At 39.5% G+C, this 18,459-nt stretch overlaps 1 protein-coding gene across 1 annotated transcript in view; it reads left to right on the forward strand.

The window, feature by feature from the left end:
- The window catches only part of LOC117420450 (ADAMTS-like protein 1), a 245,210-nt gene extending 229,209 nt beyond the window's left edge, over window positions 1-16,001 (forward strand). Inside the window, exons 9-14 of the mRNA XM_059029130.1 lie at window positions 6,581-6,692; window positions 7,250-7,388; window positions 7,966-8,016; window positions 9,495-9,699; window positions 15,479-15,626; window positions 15,913-16,001. Coding sequence (XP_058885113.1) covers window positions 6,581-6,692; window positions 7,250-7,388; window positions 7,966-8,016; window positions 9,495-9,699; window positions 15,479-15,626; window positions 15,913-16,001 — 744 coding nt within the window. The remainder of the gene's footprint in view (window positions 1-6,580; window positions 6,693-7,249; window positions 7,389-7,965; window positions 8,017-9,494; window positions 9,700-15,478; window positions 15,627-15,912) is intronic.
- The last annotated feature ends 2,458 nt before the right edge of the window (window positions 16,002-18,459 follow it).

Genomic DNA, 18,459 nt, shown 5'->3' on the forward strand with positions numbered 1-18,459 from the left:
CATGCTGGGATGCTATTTGCTTAATTAATGCATGAGCCACACCTGTGTGGAAGCCCTTGCTTTAAATATACTTAGTTACCCAGGTGTTTCCATTTTTTTGTCCACTACCTGTAGTTGGCCAATAATGAAAATATAATGGTGACTTAGTGGATTAGCAGTTAAATTTTTTTTTATTTTATTTTTTATGTCTGTAACCAGTTTGAAAGTACTGCAAGAAGCCAGTTTTAACAGCTGACTTTGACATTTAGGGAACCGATTATCACTTGTGAGCCTATTGGCACTCACTTTGACAGACTAAGTGGTCCATGGGCATCTTGACTTGCATCTCCTTTCAGGTGTGCATCATCCATGGCAAAATATTAGCCAGGGAATCTGGCAGCAGAAATTCACTCAACTTCCCGGCTAAAGGATTGATTTTAAAAGCAAGGTAACTTTCAGAATCTCTCCCTGAATGAATTCCAAAAGCAATTTAACAAATTATGTTTTGTGTAAACTTACCTAAAACAGCTTGACTTCTTCCCAAACAGCAGAGCACGACATACATTTTAAATTTCTAGTTGAAAGCAGGCTTTAACTAAATAATAAGTAAGAGCATTTTCCCCAAACTGTCCTTTCTTATTACCGAACCCATTTACCAGCTTTTAAAAAGCTGACCCAATGAGTATAAACAGGCAATTTCAGTTCTCAATACGTCTGGCACCTTTCAAAAGCACTTCATTAAATGCAAATAGAGGTGATTAAAATAAGGCCAACAATATATCAGAGCTTTGTTTTGGAAGTGGATCAGGCACCTACATGCATATATTACACAGAGTGGCTGTCCCCACACTGAAAACAGTATGTAATAAGTATTGGAGCCGACTGACAGGATAAAGGGTTACTGCTCTAAAGCAAAGCCTTATTTTTCCCATTCTTTCTTCTTTCTTTCTTAGCAGATGCCCTTATCCAGGGCGACTTACAATTGTTACAAGATATCACATTATACATTATTTCACAATATACGGAGATCACATTATTTTTACATACAATTACCCATTTATACAGTTGGGTTTTTACTGAAGCAATCTAGGTAAAGTACCTTGCTCAAGGGTACAACAGCAGTGTCCCCCCCACCAGGGATTGAACCCACAACCCTCTGGTCAAGAGTCCCGAGCCCTAACAACTACTCCACACTGCTGCCATTCCCAGGCCTTTGGAGGTGTTCTATCAGTTTTATGCCTTGCAGATCACCCTCTATTTTTTATACACCCATTATGTTTGGGAAGCGTGAGTGTGCTTGGTTTAATTTAATACTCTGCTGTTTTTTTGCGGCAGGTGTTCGCCACCTGTTTTGTCCGGTGGTATTTGAAAGTCACTTTCATGTGTGAGATTAGGGCTTTTCACATGTCTGAGTTACTTTTTATATGTTTGCCACGCAAAAGCAGACAGGTGATTCATGAATGCCTAAATGGCAGACCGGCCAAGATGTAGTGCCTCATACTGACACTTAAGTAGCAGGCCCAAGTCTTTTTTTTTTCTATTGATTGGGTGGGCCTCTTAATTGCCTTTGAACCTTTGTTCAGATGTTTAATTCAGTGTTTTACAAGTGCTTCCCCGTTGCTTATATACAATTTTTTATAGTCTAGTGCTGGCAGTGGTTTTCAGAAGTGTTCTGTTTATTCAGAACTCCAGTTCCATAATATATTGTAAAAACGCCCTCTTAAGTGATTGGGGTTTTGTATGTTATCAAGTCTAGAGTTTCATATGTTTTTCAATTTCCATAAAAGTTGGTGTATAAATGTACTTTTTGGCAGTATGGCTTGTATGGTGCTGTCTATGTTTATACTGTAACAGGTTTGTGAAGGTATGTTTTACTATTGTACTAGAGTTTACTTTTTGTGCTTACAATGTTGACATTTTCTTAAAGGAAAGTTACTTTGCTTTAAGATCAATCCAAATTCATAGCATCGTATAGAAAAAAGAGGGTTATTTCTTTGTTGAATTAAATTTATATTGTCTGTTTTTAATATTTCATCTTATAATTCATGGACAAATTATTAATTGGCACATAGTTTCAGTTCAAAAAGGCTGGGGGTCCAGATTTTCACCAATTGCATGGGGAACAATGTCCATATTTTGTTAAATGTTTTTGTTAAGTTCTGAAAAAGCAAGCAATTTACATGCTTTTGCAAAGTCTTAACCCAGTGTTGTGAAAAGACTTTAATCATCAGTGCAGTTAAAACAATGACATTGATGCCTGTAAATGAATCCAGTCTGGCCCCAGATATCACAGCTCTTTGGAATAATACATGTTGTCATTACTCAGAGTGGCTTTAAATGAAACCATTGTGTCTGTGGCAGCTAAATTACTACCGCTGTTCAGGATGCTTCATGGTTTAAACTTGACCGATATTTCACATCTGATATGAGGCGACGCAACGTACAATTTAGAATAATGTTGGACTTGGGCAGCAGGAAAGAAGCAGGAAGGAACAGCAGGAAGGAATTGCACATTCCATTTGTTTTGAAAACGAACATCTTTTACTTTTTTCACTTTTAAGTCATCAAAGAATTTAACCCCTGCCATGCCCAGTGCTTTTTGCTCTGACAATCTGACAATTGTTATTAGTTTTAATAAGATGTCTTGTCTTGTAGCCAAATGAACCTTATAATTAGATCAACAGAGGCACTTCACAATCAGGAAAATGTGGGACCTGTTCAGAGTGTGGAAGTGAAGGGTTTCATCAGTGAAATACAGTAGTTTTATTTATTTATTTATTTTTAATTTTTTTAAATGAAAATACAGGGTCTACGCTAACGTGTGTGGGAGTGCTTAAAACATATTGTACGTGCTCTAAAATGTCATTTTAATAGATGTTTTACATTTTCACATTTTTACACGTTTGTCATTCTGAGTGGTTCTGCGTTCTGCTGCTAAAATACTGAGTCACATTGGTCACATTACAGACTACAGGATTTTCTTATTTTACTTACATTGCCAATTTTATTGTAGTACAGTATATAAAAAAGGCAATCATAAAAATACAGTATATAGATACACAGTGATTATTATCCAAAAAGAGTGGCAGCCCCCAATACCAAAGAGCATAGAGCCAGAACTTTCTTAATGAAATACGTCTGAGAAATGTGCAAAACATTAACTGTCTATTGAAAGAAAATAAGTTGTGGCAGATGTTACTTATGAAAACCAATGAAAAGGGTCATGAATGTTGACTCTTCTTTTAAAAAATGTAAAATACATTTTAAAAAAAAAGACAAAGTAAAGGAATTGTGTACTCTCCATTGATGCCAGGCTGACTGAGAATTCCATTCTTTATGTACTGCATCAAAGTGACAGTGACTTTCCTATAATTCCCAACCAATGCAGTTTTATATTGGATGTCACCAAACTTTGGGAGAGGCAGTTTCAGTATTGGCTGGTAACTCCAGGTACCAAATTGGATATCATTTTTCATTGACCCTGCAGGGCTCTCTAGATCTAGCCAGTGATCATGAAGATTAGTTTTAATATGAGGCTAGAATTGATGGAACATCATGTTTTATTACTGACTAACAACTAACATGAAAAAGAGACTTTGGTGTCATGAAATCTAGTGTTTTTTTTATGTAACGGAACTAATGAACAGTATTAGCTCTTTGCATCTATTATGATAAATACCTTGATCAGCACATCAAAATATTTCTTCACATGGCTAAACTCTTAAGAAAATGTATCAATGTGCACATATTTTGTATACCATACATGTAAGATTGCTGCCTCAGGCCCAGGGCCCCTTCTCAGAGAGCCATCTGGAGAATTGGCGTGAGTGCACCACGGACATCTGGGTGCTGACTACCGTTCAAACAGGCTAGTCACTGCAATTGAAGCACGACCCCCTTCCCTTTCTGGACGTGACTCCAACGTCAGTCACGGACCCTCAAGACGCTGCGGTGGTGTCTTAGGAGGTAGCAGCTTGGCTGCAAAAACAGACTATTCGCATGATAGACCCTCTCCAGTTGGAGGAAGGGGTCTACTCCAGGTACTTTTTAGTGCCCAAGCGGGATAGTGGCCTCAGACCAATCCTTTACCTCAGACAGGTCAACCTGTATCTGAGCCAAAGGAGGTTCAACATTCAAACTCACCACTCTGCACATATGTCTGTTGTCTACCGTCTGCACTTGCTGTTCTGTGTCCTGGCGTTCCTAGCTCGCCCAAGAGCGCTGCTCGTCTGTGCTCATCCTTGCCTTGTCCTGCCTTGTCCTCCACCATTCAGCTTTGTTTCTGCCTGCCTCTCTCCCACCTGGACTGTTAACTACCTGCTCTGGAACTACTGTACGACAACCAATTCATTGTTTTTCTCTTTCTGTCTTCTCCCCATCCTACCAAAATTCCTCCCTTCTCCCTTCACCCTCTGCTTCCTGTTTAGACCCCATAACTACATTCCCAGGCTCAATGTGAGTAAGTCTGCTCTAACATTTTTCTTCCCACCCTCTCCCTAGGTACTCCTTTTTTCCCCCTCCTGTTTCCTGTGTAGGTGAGAGTATGCAGGAATTCATCAACTCCTTCACTCAAATGTCCCTACCCTACCCTCCCTCCCCTCCCTCTCCTTGCACTGTACCCCCCTCACACTCCTTCCCTTTATTATTATACACCTCTTCCAACTTCCCCTTGCCCCTGGCACCTTGAGCCACTTTGATCATAATTCCTCCCTGGCCAGACTCCTCTATGTCGCCCAGCACCCCTCTAACATTTCACATCCCCCTCCTTTCAGACTGTCCCTGCTGCAAAGTAATCAACCCCTGTTGCTCCATTTTCTCCAACGTCATTTACCTCGCCTCTTCAGTCTCACCCCCCTCCCCCCTCGTCATCACCTGACCTCCCCAATCCCTGAACGTCCCTCCCACCACTCCCCAATCAAATTAGGCCTCTGGAATGCCTTATCCCCCACCTTTTCGTTCTCCTAGGAGACTTCAACCTCCACCTCCACTGTGTCTGAAGAACATCACGCAGGACTGGGCCAAGGTGCTCCTAGTAGCCCCTTATTGGCCCAGGAGACTGGTTTTCAGCCCTAATGCAGCTCCTGAGCAGCAAGCCGTGGAGACTGCCCAAGCACCGTGATCTGCTCAGTCAGGCACGGAAGACCTTATGGCATCCCGACCCATCGAGCCTGCAGCTCTGGGTTTGGCCCCTGAACAGTTGCATTTGAGTCACCTGAGTCTGTCCAATAGGGTTACTCACACCCTACAAAATGCCAAAGTAGCATCCACATGTTTCCAGTATAGGTGCAAGTGAGGCATCTTTCACACATGCTGTCTGCCTCATGGATTTGACCCCACGACTTGTCCCATGGCAGTTATACTGTAATTTTTCCAGGACCTGTTTGACTAAGTTTTTTCAGCTTGCCATGTCAAAATTGACTCGGTCTCCCCAGGAGCTCACTTCCTGGTGGGGCAATTTTTGAATGGAGTTGGCGGCTTCGTCCGCCTTTGAAAGATATTGTTCCTCGCTGGAGGCTTAACGTGGTGCTTGATGCACTCATGAAGCCTCCATTTGAGCTCTTCATTCAGCTGAGCTGAAAAGAGTTTATCGCTCAATGCGGCTTTCTTGCTTGCAATCACCTCTGCAAAGCGGGTGAGTGAGATGCAGGCATTTTTAGTTGCGAAAGCCTGCTTAATTTTTGCAGACGCCAGGACAATAGTTACACTCTGTACCATTCACCTCCTTTCCAGTCTGATAGAGAGCGACAGCTTCATATGCTCTGCCCAGTGCAAGCCCTGGCGTACTACATTGACAGGACGAAAAGTTGGAGGCAGTCCAAATTATTTTTTGACTGTTATGGGGTGAAGTTCTATGGTCAAGCCCTGTCTAAACAGAGGCTGTCCAAGTGGATAGCAGATAACAGTCCAGACTGCCTATGAGTGAGCCAACTTCCCATTCCACCAGGGGGATGGCAACTTTGTGGGCTTTATTCCAGGGTGCATCTGTCAAGGACATTTGCAATGAAGCGGTGTGGGCAACTCCCCATACCTTCACTAGGTTCTACAGACTAAATGTCGTGGATCCTCAAAACCCTGTCTTTGGAACTAGAGTGTTAAAGGTGGCTTCCAAGTCGACCCTTACAACACAGACATAGAGGTGAGTTCTCCCTCAGTTTTTTTTGCCCTAGCTACTTGTTACTGGGTTTCCTAATGGTAACACACAAGGCAGCCTCTCGGCTTAAACTTGTAGCATTCCAGTTGTTCTGCAATATTGCCTTTGCGATGACTTGATTATACTCACCCATTAGGTAATGGTTACATTTCGTACTTGAAAGGGAATGAAATAGAAATGCAACCATTAACCTTCAGTGTCGCTTCGTCCATGATTGCAGCAGGCTTGAAGGAAAAGTGACGCTATGTGTGCAGTCCTTTTATACCCTGGACATGACTGCGTCACAGGCTCGGCTGAGCAGCTTTGGTATAGAATATTAAGGATTAGGTAATGGTTACATTTCTGTTTCAGGGAACCGGGGTTATGATAATAACCTAACGTTTTCTGGTCTCATAATTTTGGGAATATGTGCTTCATCATCCATCATTATTATCCTGATTGATATTCCAGATCCGTTACGTCAGTGCTTCAGACAGCATAGTCCAGTTCATCTTCTACCAGCCCATTATCCATCGCTGGAGGGAAACAGATTTCTTTCCATGCTCAGCCACTTGTGGTGGGGGTAAGAAACTATTTTAAACCACTAATTACTGTAATTTAGTCTTTACTTTTACAGCATTTTTTAATATATACCCTACATAGAAAAAAAAACAAAAGTGAGGCAGTGGGTATATTGCTATAGTTGGAAGGCTTTGTAAAGGATTGTGTTCTGCCGTATAATGAAAATGCAAATGCAAATGGCATTATAAGAGCAACAGAGGTTATGCGCTTACCACCTTATAACCAGTTTCTTACTATAAAGGGCTCACCTTATATAGATTGAGCACTGTATAAAAGATTTAGATAACATTTTAAATGGTTAAGGTTTTAACATTGAACTATTAACAGCCCTACCTGTTGTTTATGCCATGATGACTACGATATGACATTTTTACTCACTGGACTAGCATTCGATGATTTGAGTAATTTTGAATTTGTAGTGATCACATACTCATATGTTTTTATTTGACATTCCCACCCAATTTACTACCAAACACCCTCATTTCAGGTAATGACATCCAAAGTACCTTAGGAACTCATAATCAGGTGTGCCCATTACTTTAAACTTGTGTGTTTCAGGCTACCAGCTGACCTCCGCTGAGTGCTTTGACCTGCGCAGTGAACGTGTGGTAGCTGACCAGTATTGCCACTACTACCCTGAAAATGTCAAACCGAAACCAAAGCTTCGAGAGTGTAACATGGACCCCTGTCCAGCCAGGTAGGTGCACTGTTCCCATAAATACTATTGGTTACTGTAGAAAGCATCAAGACAGTAATACGGGGCACTGCTGAATTGAACTATATTCAAATCTCTTTTAAAATATGTATCAAATAAAAAACTTAGAACACACTGACCCCCAATATTGTATTTTTTTCCTAAACTATATTTGTGTCTTAAAACCTCTAGTGTTTAGGATTAAATCAAAATTATGTTGGAGCCATAGCTGTTACAAAGTGCCATCTGAATACTGCTGTGCCATAACCCTTGATTTAAGCCTAAATGTGGCCGTAACTGTTCTAAACTACTTGAATGATAGTGTCTAAACTGCACCGTTAATTTAGTATTCACTTCCATGGCATATCATTCAGGACCAAACCCATTGATAGTGTCACTTTAATTGTTGATTGTGATACCTGAGGTAACGTGTGCAAGATGCCATCAATAAATTGATGATGGTCTAGGGATATATGTTTGCATAAAAGGTGTAGTGCCATGTACTGTAATGTGATCATTTAGTGTTTATTTTGTTGTGTATACCTTCTACTCAGAGGGTTGGCATTATTGTTCCTAACAGTGACGGCTACAAGGAGATCATGCCCTATGACCTCTACCACCCCCTACCACGGTACGTACAGCAGCCAATCAATGTGAAGGAATACCAGTCTCAGCAGTAAACAGAAGTTTTACATGAAACGGACATGTGATAATATGAATGTCAGTTTTTTAAATCAAATTAATATTTTAAATCTTAGCTTTAGTCTCAATATGCATGAAAGGGATTATGTTTAATAATTATCAGTAGCACAAGTGCACCATTATGTGTCCTGAAATATCATTTTCAGGAAATAATCTAGATTACACATTTCCCCATGGTCCCTATAAACTGTTAACATAGTCATTCCATGGTTATCCATGGCCAGACCATTTTAATTGGCAAACCATGGAGTTTCAGAACATGTTTCTACCATTCATTGTTATTAAACCCATGGTTTACCATATATCTGAGTTACAAGCCCCCCAAATTGAAACATGTGATTTCAGTGGTTTGGTATTTTTTATTGTGTGCATTTTTTCCTTTCTGAAAAAATGGGCTAATGACAATTTGGATTAAAATGTCAAGTTTTAGAATCAAGCCCATAGTGCTCTAAGACAAGTAGCCATGGCAAGGAAGAGATTAATGCCATTCCAAAGTCCTTTATTATATAAAGTCATCTATGGACTGGTGCAGCTTTTGTCTTGGTGCTTTGGCAATGACTTTGTTATTCATTGCATCTTGTTTTTAGTGATCTGCCGGAGGTGGATGTAAGCTATTACATGAACCAACCTCTCAGAGGCAGTGTAACTTTTGTAAGAAACTTGCATATTGCCTGTTCTGCTTCTGCATCATATCTGTTACAAGGGACTGATTTTCAAAGCTTGGTAATTAAATTGTATTGATTTATTAAATACGTTCTAGAAAGTATTCATGGGTTTTAACACATATAGCAGTGTTAGAATTTAACTGAGAAAACGTTTAATTTAAAGTTATATGTTCAAAGTTGACTGAAAAACCCATTGCCAGCATTGAAAATCAGGTTACAGAAAATTGGGATGACAATTTTGTATTATATATTTTAAAGCTGTGTCAAGTAACTGTCAGCCCTTACCTGCTTACAAGGAGCAAATTCTGAACAGCAAATTTGTTGATGTGCTTTGTAGTTCAAGCTATTTTTGTCTGTAGTCTAATGCATGCTAAAAGTACAGTATCTTATACAGTACATGTTTATTTCATTCTGTTAGCCTGCTGAAAATGCCAAAAGCATTTGTATTTTTTTCTAGAAGGGACTTGCATTGTTCATTATATCTATTTATTCTACAAGAATGCCAAAAAAAAAAAATTGGAATAAAAATAAAAATCTGTTATGATTCTAAGACGACTAGAGAAATGCAGGCTTTGCAAAAATACTTTAAGAATACAAAAAAAAAAAAAAAAAATGGAACAAAAAGCTCTGACATTTTTCATTAGAACAAATTCAGCAAGCTTATAAGCTAGCAGAAGTGATAACGAACAAATGAGACTGGCCAGCCAAGCGTTGTTTGTAATGGGCTGTGTTGTTTTCTCAGATGGGAGAGCAGCCCGTGGACAGCTTGCTCCATATCTTGTGGCGGGGGGATCCAGAGGCGCACTGTGTCCTGCGTGGAGGAAGACATCCAGGGCAACATAACCCCCGTGGAGGAGTGGAAGTGCATGTACACCCCCAAGATACCAATCATCCAGCCCTGCAACATCTTTGACTGCCCCAAGTGGCTTGCACAGGAGTGGTCCCCGGTGAGTCTCTTCTGAGAGACTTTAAATCCCTAAACACCACTGTTAATTACGGTACATATGCATTGACTGGCCAAATTAATACAGAATGACCATAAAAGTGGGTAGGAGTGTGTCTGGTGTTGAAGGTTTCTGTGTTTCTGTAAGGACGCACTTCTCTGAAAATGTTGCCCTGCCAGGCACTTCTGGGATGCTGTCTTGATGGACCCCAGTAATATGTGGCACTTACCATGGGCAGATCTACCAGATTGATCTAGAGCTGATAGTAGGTGCAGAGTTGGCAGTAGGATAGCAAGTAACTATACTTAGAGATATCAGCCATTTCGCTCATTTGGTATGTTATTCATTTGCTTTCTTATCACACAAGCACTTTATTTGAGTAGATTATACACTGCTAATGAAGAGCACCGTTTTAGCGATGTATAATTGTACAATAATATGCAGTCATCATGTTTTGAAACATAATTGTGAATGAAGTGAATGGCAATCACATGGTTTAAATGCACATTGGTCGTGCATTATTTATGCAATTTACAAGTAGGCAGTACAGGTTTACAAGTAGGCAGACATTTCCTAATTCAAGATTGGACAATATACACTTACTAATGAGCCCAAAAACCTTAGTCTCCTTGCCTGTTGTTTCAAGAGGAGCAGTCTCAAAATTGATGAAGAATATATGAGTAATTCTGAAGAACCAGCTATGAATGATCACATGACCTTCCAGAACAATCCAACCCAATGTATTCTTTCCTATTTATTAATTTAGAATTTTCCAGCCCAGTCCCACTTTACAATTAAAAGGCACCCTGCCTTATATGTTGGATTCTGTACCCATCGATCTGTTCTGGTACTGTTGTATATTACCACTGACATGTAAAACAAGGGTCTAGATGTGACAGACATGCTTTAGAATGACTTAGGTCAAATCAGTTACCATCTGCATTATACATGTGTACAGTACTAATGCAGGAAATGAGAACTCCCAGAAAGGAACCTTTAAATTGTAAGACACGGACCAATATAGAGGCGAACCCTTGACGTTGCTTTTACCATATGTGTTGCTTCCTGGAATCTTTGAATTTCTTAAATCATATGTGTAAAGTCCAAACCACGTAGCTAATATTGCACAACTACTGTTTTATAATATAATTTCTGGTATTTCCATCACTGGGTGCTACCTCCGGGATCAGTTTCCAAAATATTCCAATCTACACTGAGTGTACAAAACATTAGGAACACCTGCTCTTTCCATGAAATAGACAAGGTGAATGTGAATCCAGGTGAAAGCTATGATCCCTTATTGATGGAACCTGTTAAATCCAATTCAATCAGTGTAGATGAAGGGGAGACAGGTTAAAGAAGGATTTTTAAGCCTTGACACAATTGAGACGTGGATTGTGTATGTGTGCCATTCAGAGGGTAAATGGGGAAAACAAAAGATTTACAGTAAGTGCCTTTGAACGGGGTATGGTAGTAGGTGCCAGGCGCGCCGGTTTGAGTGTGTCAAGAACTGCGACGCTGCTGGGTTTTTCACGCTCAACAGTTTCCCGTGTGTATCAAGGATGGTCCACCACCCAAAGGATATCCAGCCAACGGCAGGCCAGTGGTCAAAAATGGCTCATTGATGAAAAAGGCCAAAGGAGGCTGACAGGAATTGTGCAGAGCAACAGACGGGCTACAGTTAGTCAACTGAGAGTCCAGTACAACATTGGTGCCGAAAGACCTATACAAGAATGCACAACTCGTCGTACCTTGACACGAATGGGGTATGGCAGCCGACGACCTAAAAGAGTTCCACTTCTTTCAGCAAAACACAAGAAACTGCAGTTGCAGTGGGCTAAGGAACGAAAACACTGGACACTGGAGGATTGGAAAAACATTGCCTGGTCTGATGAATCCCGGTGAGATGGAACTAGCTATTCGGAGTAGAGATCCACTACCAGCCAACTTGACACAACTGTGGGAAGCATTGGAGTCAGCATGGGCCAGCATCCCTGTGGAACGCTTTTGACACCTTGTAGAGTCCATGCCCCGACGAATTGAGGCTGTTCTGAGGGCAAAAGGGGGTGCAACTCAATATTCGGAAGGTGTCCCTAATGTTTTGTACACTCAGTGTAGTTCACAATTGATGATGGTAGAGGTATAACACCATAATAGATCATAGATCAAATTCCCATTCTTTGTTTTTAACTTAAATAAAAATAATAAAGCAACATTTTGGCCTGACGGCCTTCATCAAGCTGTAGTGAATTGACACAGTCCACACCATTAAATACATTAAACACATTACCTCAATTAGTTAATTAAACAATACAATCATTGAATATTAGGAATTCAAATAATCATATGTGCAAACAATGTTCTTAAGATTAGAATACTGATATTTGAAAACATGTATATTTATTTTTACTTTTAGACCCTCACTGTAATATTGAATTGCCTGTTATTGTGATTATTCTTGTGATTGTTATTCTACTGGTGATAGAGCCGTGGGTTTATTATGTATTGCGCATGCTGTTGATCATGTGTGTTTGATATACGATGGTGTATTGCTGTAATTAGATTAGGGCGCTTCCATTAATGAAGTTACCGAAGCTATACATGTGGAACAAGTGTTTTGTTATTGCCATATGTTCGGTAATCTTCCACTAGAAGGGATAATGCTAATTTTCAGTCTTTACTGGTAATAGTTAACAACTAAAGAATAATAATGACAATGATAATAAGTAAGCAATAAAATAGTTTAACGATCGTTTGTAAACAAAGACAGTATGCAGTGTGGAGTAGTGGTTAGGGCTCTAGACTCTTGACCGGAGGGTCGTGGGTTCAGTCCCAGGTGGGAGACACTGCTGCTGTACCCTTGAGCAAGGTGATTTACCTAGATTGCTCCAGCAAAAACCCAACTGTATAAATGGGTAATTATTTGTAAAAATAATGTGATATCTTGTAACAATTGTAAGTCGCCCTGGATAAGGGCGTCTGCTAAGAAATAAATAATAATAATAATAATAATATGCGTGCAGGTTAAACAAACATGTATAAATGAGAAGAAACATGTTTAACATAAAATATATGACTGTTTTATTGTAATAGTATGAATGTTAAATAATAAATTAAATTTATAATTAAAGTTCGGGAGGAGGGTCAGACACCAATATCCGCATCACCAAATTGAATCATTCAATTTACACATTAGCTAATTTAAATTGTTAGCACTATAAATACCCTCTTCACTTATCTCTCAGTTGCGTTTTGATTTCATCGTAACCCACCACCTCCCCATCTCCACCTTTCTTAACAGTTTTTATGTTTTATCAAATGGGGGTCTCAGCCTCGTCCAGTTGGCCAGGCAGCGAACCCTCAAACCAAGTTAGGTTTGATGCCAAATGAATGTGTATATACAGCATACTTTTCTGTTAAATCGCATACTCCGCATTCTCTACAATAAATATTTGTACTAAAACATTTTGTGATTGGTGTTTGTCCCGAACTACTGAATTTATTTTTGTATAAAATCATCCCAGGTGCAAATGTTTATTGAATAATGAATCCTGTTAGGAGTAGGCGGGGCTGGGGATTATATAATGTTGTGTCTTTCCTTAGGAGAGAGAGGATTATTCAGTCAGTCATGATCTTGTCTGACGAATGTCAGTTGTTGATGATACACCTGCTAGTCTGTGTTAATCATTGGTAATTTGTGTACAGTCTCCACTGCAAAAGAACAAAATAAACATTTCTACCTGTGAACGCTAGGATGTCTGTATATAGACTATTCACATCTATACATACCATAGAAGTTATTTCCAAAGTACATGTGTGGAAATGCAAGAGCAAGACTAACTAGGACATTGGGCCCTACTCACAGAACTTTAGAGTTTTAATGACAGTTTTAAGGAATGTTTTATCAGGAACTTTTTTAAAGCCCTTTTTGGATTGTTGAATCTATTTGCAGTTCACCAAACATTTCGTTTTAGTGAAAGTTAGAGGTATATTATCATTGTCCTTGAAAATGTTTTTTTTTTTTTTTTAAATAGGGCTCATTATTTTATTTACAAAGGAATAATTTGATTACAGTTCTCCCACCTGCTGAATGTTCAGTTTCTGTACAGTTTGTCTTGCAATTACTTTTGAGAACTGCATGGATACAACATTTAAGTTTTGCAAATGTCCTGTTGAAATGTAGCTTCAAATGTCACTTTGTCACTTAGCGTTATAATTTCAATTATATGAAATATTTGCAGTTAATTTAAAAAAAAAAAAAAAAAGTGTTTTACTCTTTAAAGAATGTAGAACTGGACACCTAATTCTCCGGTCTGTTTAGTACTTTGTAAGCTGCATCAAAGAGGCATTCTTCAGACAAAAATTAAAACACACATAACCCTGTCTTCCTAAACCTTGTTATTGTGGAAACAAATTTAACAGCAGAGGTAAACCCCACACATAAATCACTGAAATTAAAAAATAACAGTAAGCATATGGGCTCTTTTTCATTAAAATTCAACGTTTGCTTTATTTTTTTAACAGTAAAAAAGAGGGGGTGAATATTCAGTTGAGATACTATACAATTGTGCAGCATAGCGGCTAGCCCAGAGGGCTCCCTGTATGGGATTAATGGAAGGTAAAAAACAACCTCCTGGGCTACTGCCGATATAATTTTATGGTGCTATTCATTTCCCTCTCTAGCAAACACAGCCTGAGACATGCGAGTCAGATTTGTAGGCTGTTAAAATGCAGGATTTTGTTGACCTAATACATTCTTCATTCTGAACTCCTGGAAAATGTTTGTCTTGGCAGCAGCAATAAATAAAACACTTTGCAGCCAGCCAATCTAATTTTTTTTTTTTTTTACCATTGACGTGATGATTTTAGTAATATATGTCTCTATGATTAGGATATTATACATGTACATGTTGTAAAAACGTAAGTAGCAATTCTGTCTCAGACTACAGGATAATGGTAATGTTGTTGAAGCTGACACCCTGGGATCCTTCAAGAAGCTGTTTGATGAGATTCTGGGATCAATAAGCTACTAACAACCAAACGAGCAAGATGGGCCGAATGGCCTCCTCTCGTTTGTAAACTTTCTTATGAAGTGTAAGGAGAAGTGACATTATCATTGTGTTTGCATTGTAGTTTTCTAACACTGTACCTTCCTAAAATTGTCATCATTGTTAACATTTCAAACAATTGACTGCAGCCTATGTTGCTACGATTTACAGTAGAATATGAAATATTCCAAACATAGTTTAACCATTAGTACAATACGTTTATTATCTTCATATAATTACACTGCACTCAACATAGACTTGGAAACCATTATGAAATATATTTGATAATTGCTTGTAAATAAAATCTAAAATACTGTTTGTATCACATTTCTCTTAGGAGCGTATTTTGGCAGTTGTATTTTAGAGCCTTTGAACACGAGCTTAGACGAGAAAGACCAGATTTGAATGGTCAACTGTGGTGACCTCTCAAAAATGTTGCTTTTCTAACCACAGTGCATTTGTATTGCATTCAGCCTTAATGTTTTCCTACTGAAAATTGGAAATGTATTTGCTTACGATTGTAAGTCGCCCTGGATAAGGGCGTCTGCTAAGAAATAAATAATAATAATAATAATAATAACTGAAGTGACAAATAGGCCAAGCTCAAGACCCTTTTCAGGCTTTCGTAATTTCCAATCTATTGTGAACAATGTTGGTTGTGTTCTATATGAGGCATCTTCCAATGGTGTCGAGTGGAGTGTTGTATCTGACTGTGTGCTCTGTGCTCCCTGCAGTGTACAGTGACGTGTGGCCAGGGCCTCCGCTACAGAGTGGTGCTCTGTATCGATCACAGGGGACTGCATGCGGGAGGCTGCAACCCTAAGACCAAGCCTCACATTAAAGAGGAGTGCATCGTTACTATTCCCTGCTACAAACCAAAAGGTAGGCTGGAAAGGAAGCACCATGATGTTGACAATATCAGCTTTTTGTGGTAATGCAATCCAAAATGTAACCGTTTTAAAATAAAATGGTATTTTTAAGTTTGTAAATTGGTCCAATTGCTTCTAACAAGTGGACAAACGATTCAGCTTGTTACGTTGTTAAAGTGTTTAAAGTTATGGATGAAGCCTGAAAATGAATGAAGCATAGAAAGAATTTAAAAGGTAAACAGAGATTGTGAGAGACCCGGCTGTGGTGTCTTGCTAAGGTGTTTGCTGCTGTATTGTAGAGAAGCTCCCGGTGGAGGCGAAACTGCCCTGGTTCAAGCAGGCTCAGGAGCTGGAGGAGGGAGCAGCTGTGACCGAGGAACCCTCGTGAGTACACAGTTAAAGGACACCTGGTCTGAACTAACTCCTGCTTCTTTTCTTGGAAGTTGGGTGATTACTCTGTTTTAAGCCTGTTTGGTGTTTTAAACTTTCTAAAATATTTCTTTTCACTGGAATTATAGAAGGAGCTTGGATTATGACCAGCATCTTACGAGACACCGCTGCTGTCTAAGATCTTTGGCAAACCTATCATTTCTATCTTCCCCTGCACACATACTTTATTACAGGGTGTCAGGATGTGAGTGGTGTGGGTAATCATCCAATGTCCACAACAACTGGTGTATTTACAAAAAGTCCTGAGTTTTTAATTAAATATAACACTCCTCTTTACCAGCAATGGTATTGGAAAATTGGCAGTTGGTTTGAGGTCCCAAAAACAATAAAACAATAAAAACAATAAAAATAAACATACACGTGCTGCCGGGGGTGTGCAAGGGCAGGTGCTCCGTGTGCTGGTACAGGTTGAAGTGTTGTGACAGTGCAGCTGCTCCAGGTGGTAGTGCTGGCTCCATAGCTTCAGCTCCCGAATCCGTCTCCATCTGCTCACACAAAAACAACAACAAAAACAGCAGTGCTCCACTTCGGTAATGTCAGCATAAGGGGCCGTACTCGCGTATCTGCGTCCCCTTTGTACTGCCAAACTCCTCCCTGTGATCAGCACAGCGCCACGCTCTATCCAATTGCCATGCACACCACAGCTTATCACAATAGAGCTGTCCAGCAGTCTTACAGCTACGCCCTTTCACCAAGAGGGCCGACTTCCGGTTCCATCCTACCGTCAAGTCGGCCCATCCGTGTCAAAGTGTACCACCAACCTTACTTAGCGCCCTTCCAGGTCAGGAGGTAAATTTACAGTTCGGATTCATTCTCTCCCATTCACACAGGGTTATAGACATTTATATTCAGGCGTGTTAGACACTGTGGCCTTTATAAATTCAGGAAAGTGCTTCCCCAATAAAAAATGTGCGTAGGCTAGTGCCAAAAACCTATAAAGCTCTTACAAATCCTCCACGGGACATTTTATAAAAATATTATTGAATACTGAAAACAGAAGCAGATCCTAGTTAGGACTTGGGCATGTACGATAAGGCAAATGTAATATTACTTAGTGATTTTTATGTCATTGACAAATGGACACATTTATAATATACTGCACTGACACAATTGTTTTTAATTTACTTTTAACCAGGTTTATCGGCGTAATAGTGCAAGCACACAAACCTAACCCGTTCGCTTGCTGGGTCACCCAGCCTTCACCCTGTTACACTGGTGCTACAGCCAATCACCGAGGCTGAATGAGAAGAGTGTAACAGGCAGTGTTGTGTGATGTCGTTATGCATTCTGACTCTTCCCTAGCTCTTCTTTGCATAGTGGTTAAGTAGCTGTTCTGCGGTGTGTGCTTGGTCAATGGTTCACACCCTGCCTCTGCCCTGGTAAATATGCATATTTTATATAGAAAAATGTAGGATTTACTAAGTAATAAGATTCTCAGAGGTTATTTGATTCATGGTGTGTAGTTATTTTTTTAGCTTTATATCTGCGCCTGTTTCTTATTTATCCCCACATCTCTTTTCTCCTCAGTCTGTCCCTATGATTTAGTTAAGAAAATAACGCAGAGTGGTGTGCGAGAGAGAGAGAGATGGGAAAGGACAAACATTGCCAAGTTTTAATATAACTTTAGTTCAGGTTTTAATTTTACTTCAAGTCACTCCATTGGAAATTATTGAGGCATCTACCTCATTCACAAGCGGTTCATGGTTATTGTGGCGTGCAAATAAGAAAACATGATTCTTCACGCTATAATATATACATCAAATTTCAGAATATTAAATAACAGGCTGCATTCACAGTACAAGACTGCTGTATCCTAGCCAACCATCAGAATCCGGCTGCTTTTCTTTTAGTTTTTCTATGTTATTGCCTTTGAACTGTATGTAGTGCACATTTTATAACCTGCTTACAAACCCTACATTGCACAGATATTCTGACAACCTACTGTGCTTGAAAACTGTAATACAGAAAAAATGCTAAGTAAAGGACCCTCTTTGATTAGCACATCTCTGTGTCTTTCCTAATGATCTGTATCAGTGGTTCTCAACCCCAGTCCTCGGGACGCCATGTGTCTTCTGATTTTCATTCCAACTGAGCTCTCAGTTACTTAACTAAACCCTTAAATTAAATGTGCTTAATTAGACTCAACTCTTCTTGTTCTCAACTCCTTGCAGATTTCAAGATACTTGTACAGTATTACAGTGAACTTGAAATCTCCAACTGTTTAAAAGCTGAAATAATTAAAAAGGTCTAATTAAGCAAATTATTAGTTCAATTAAGGTTTTAGTAATTGAGAGCTCAGTTGGAACGAAAACCAGAAGATACATGGGGTCCCGAGGACCGGGGTTCAGAACCACTGATCTATATGATAACAGAACTAAAAATTACCACTGTTTTAA

This window comes from Acipenser ruthenus, chromosome 1 (genome assembly GCF_902713425.1).
Source record: "Acipenser ruthenus chromosome 1, fAciRut3.2 maternal haplotype, whole genome shotgun sequence".
In the NCBI taxonomy this organism is placed as follows: domain Eukaryota; kingdom Metazoa; phylum Chordata; class Actinopteri; order Acipenseriformes; family Acipenseridae; genus Acipenser; species Acipenser ruthenus.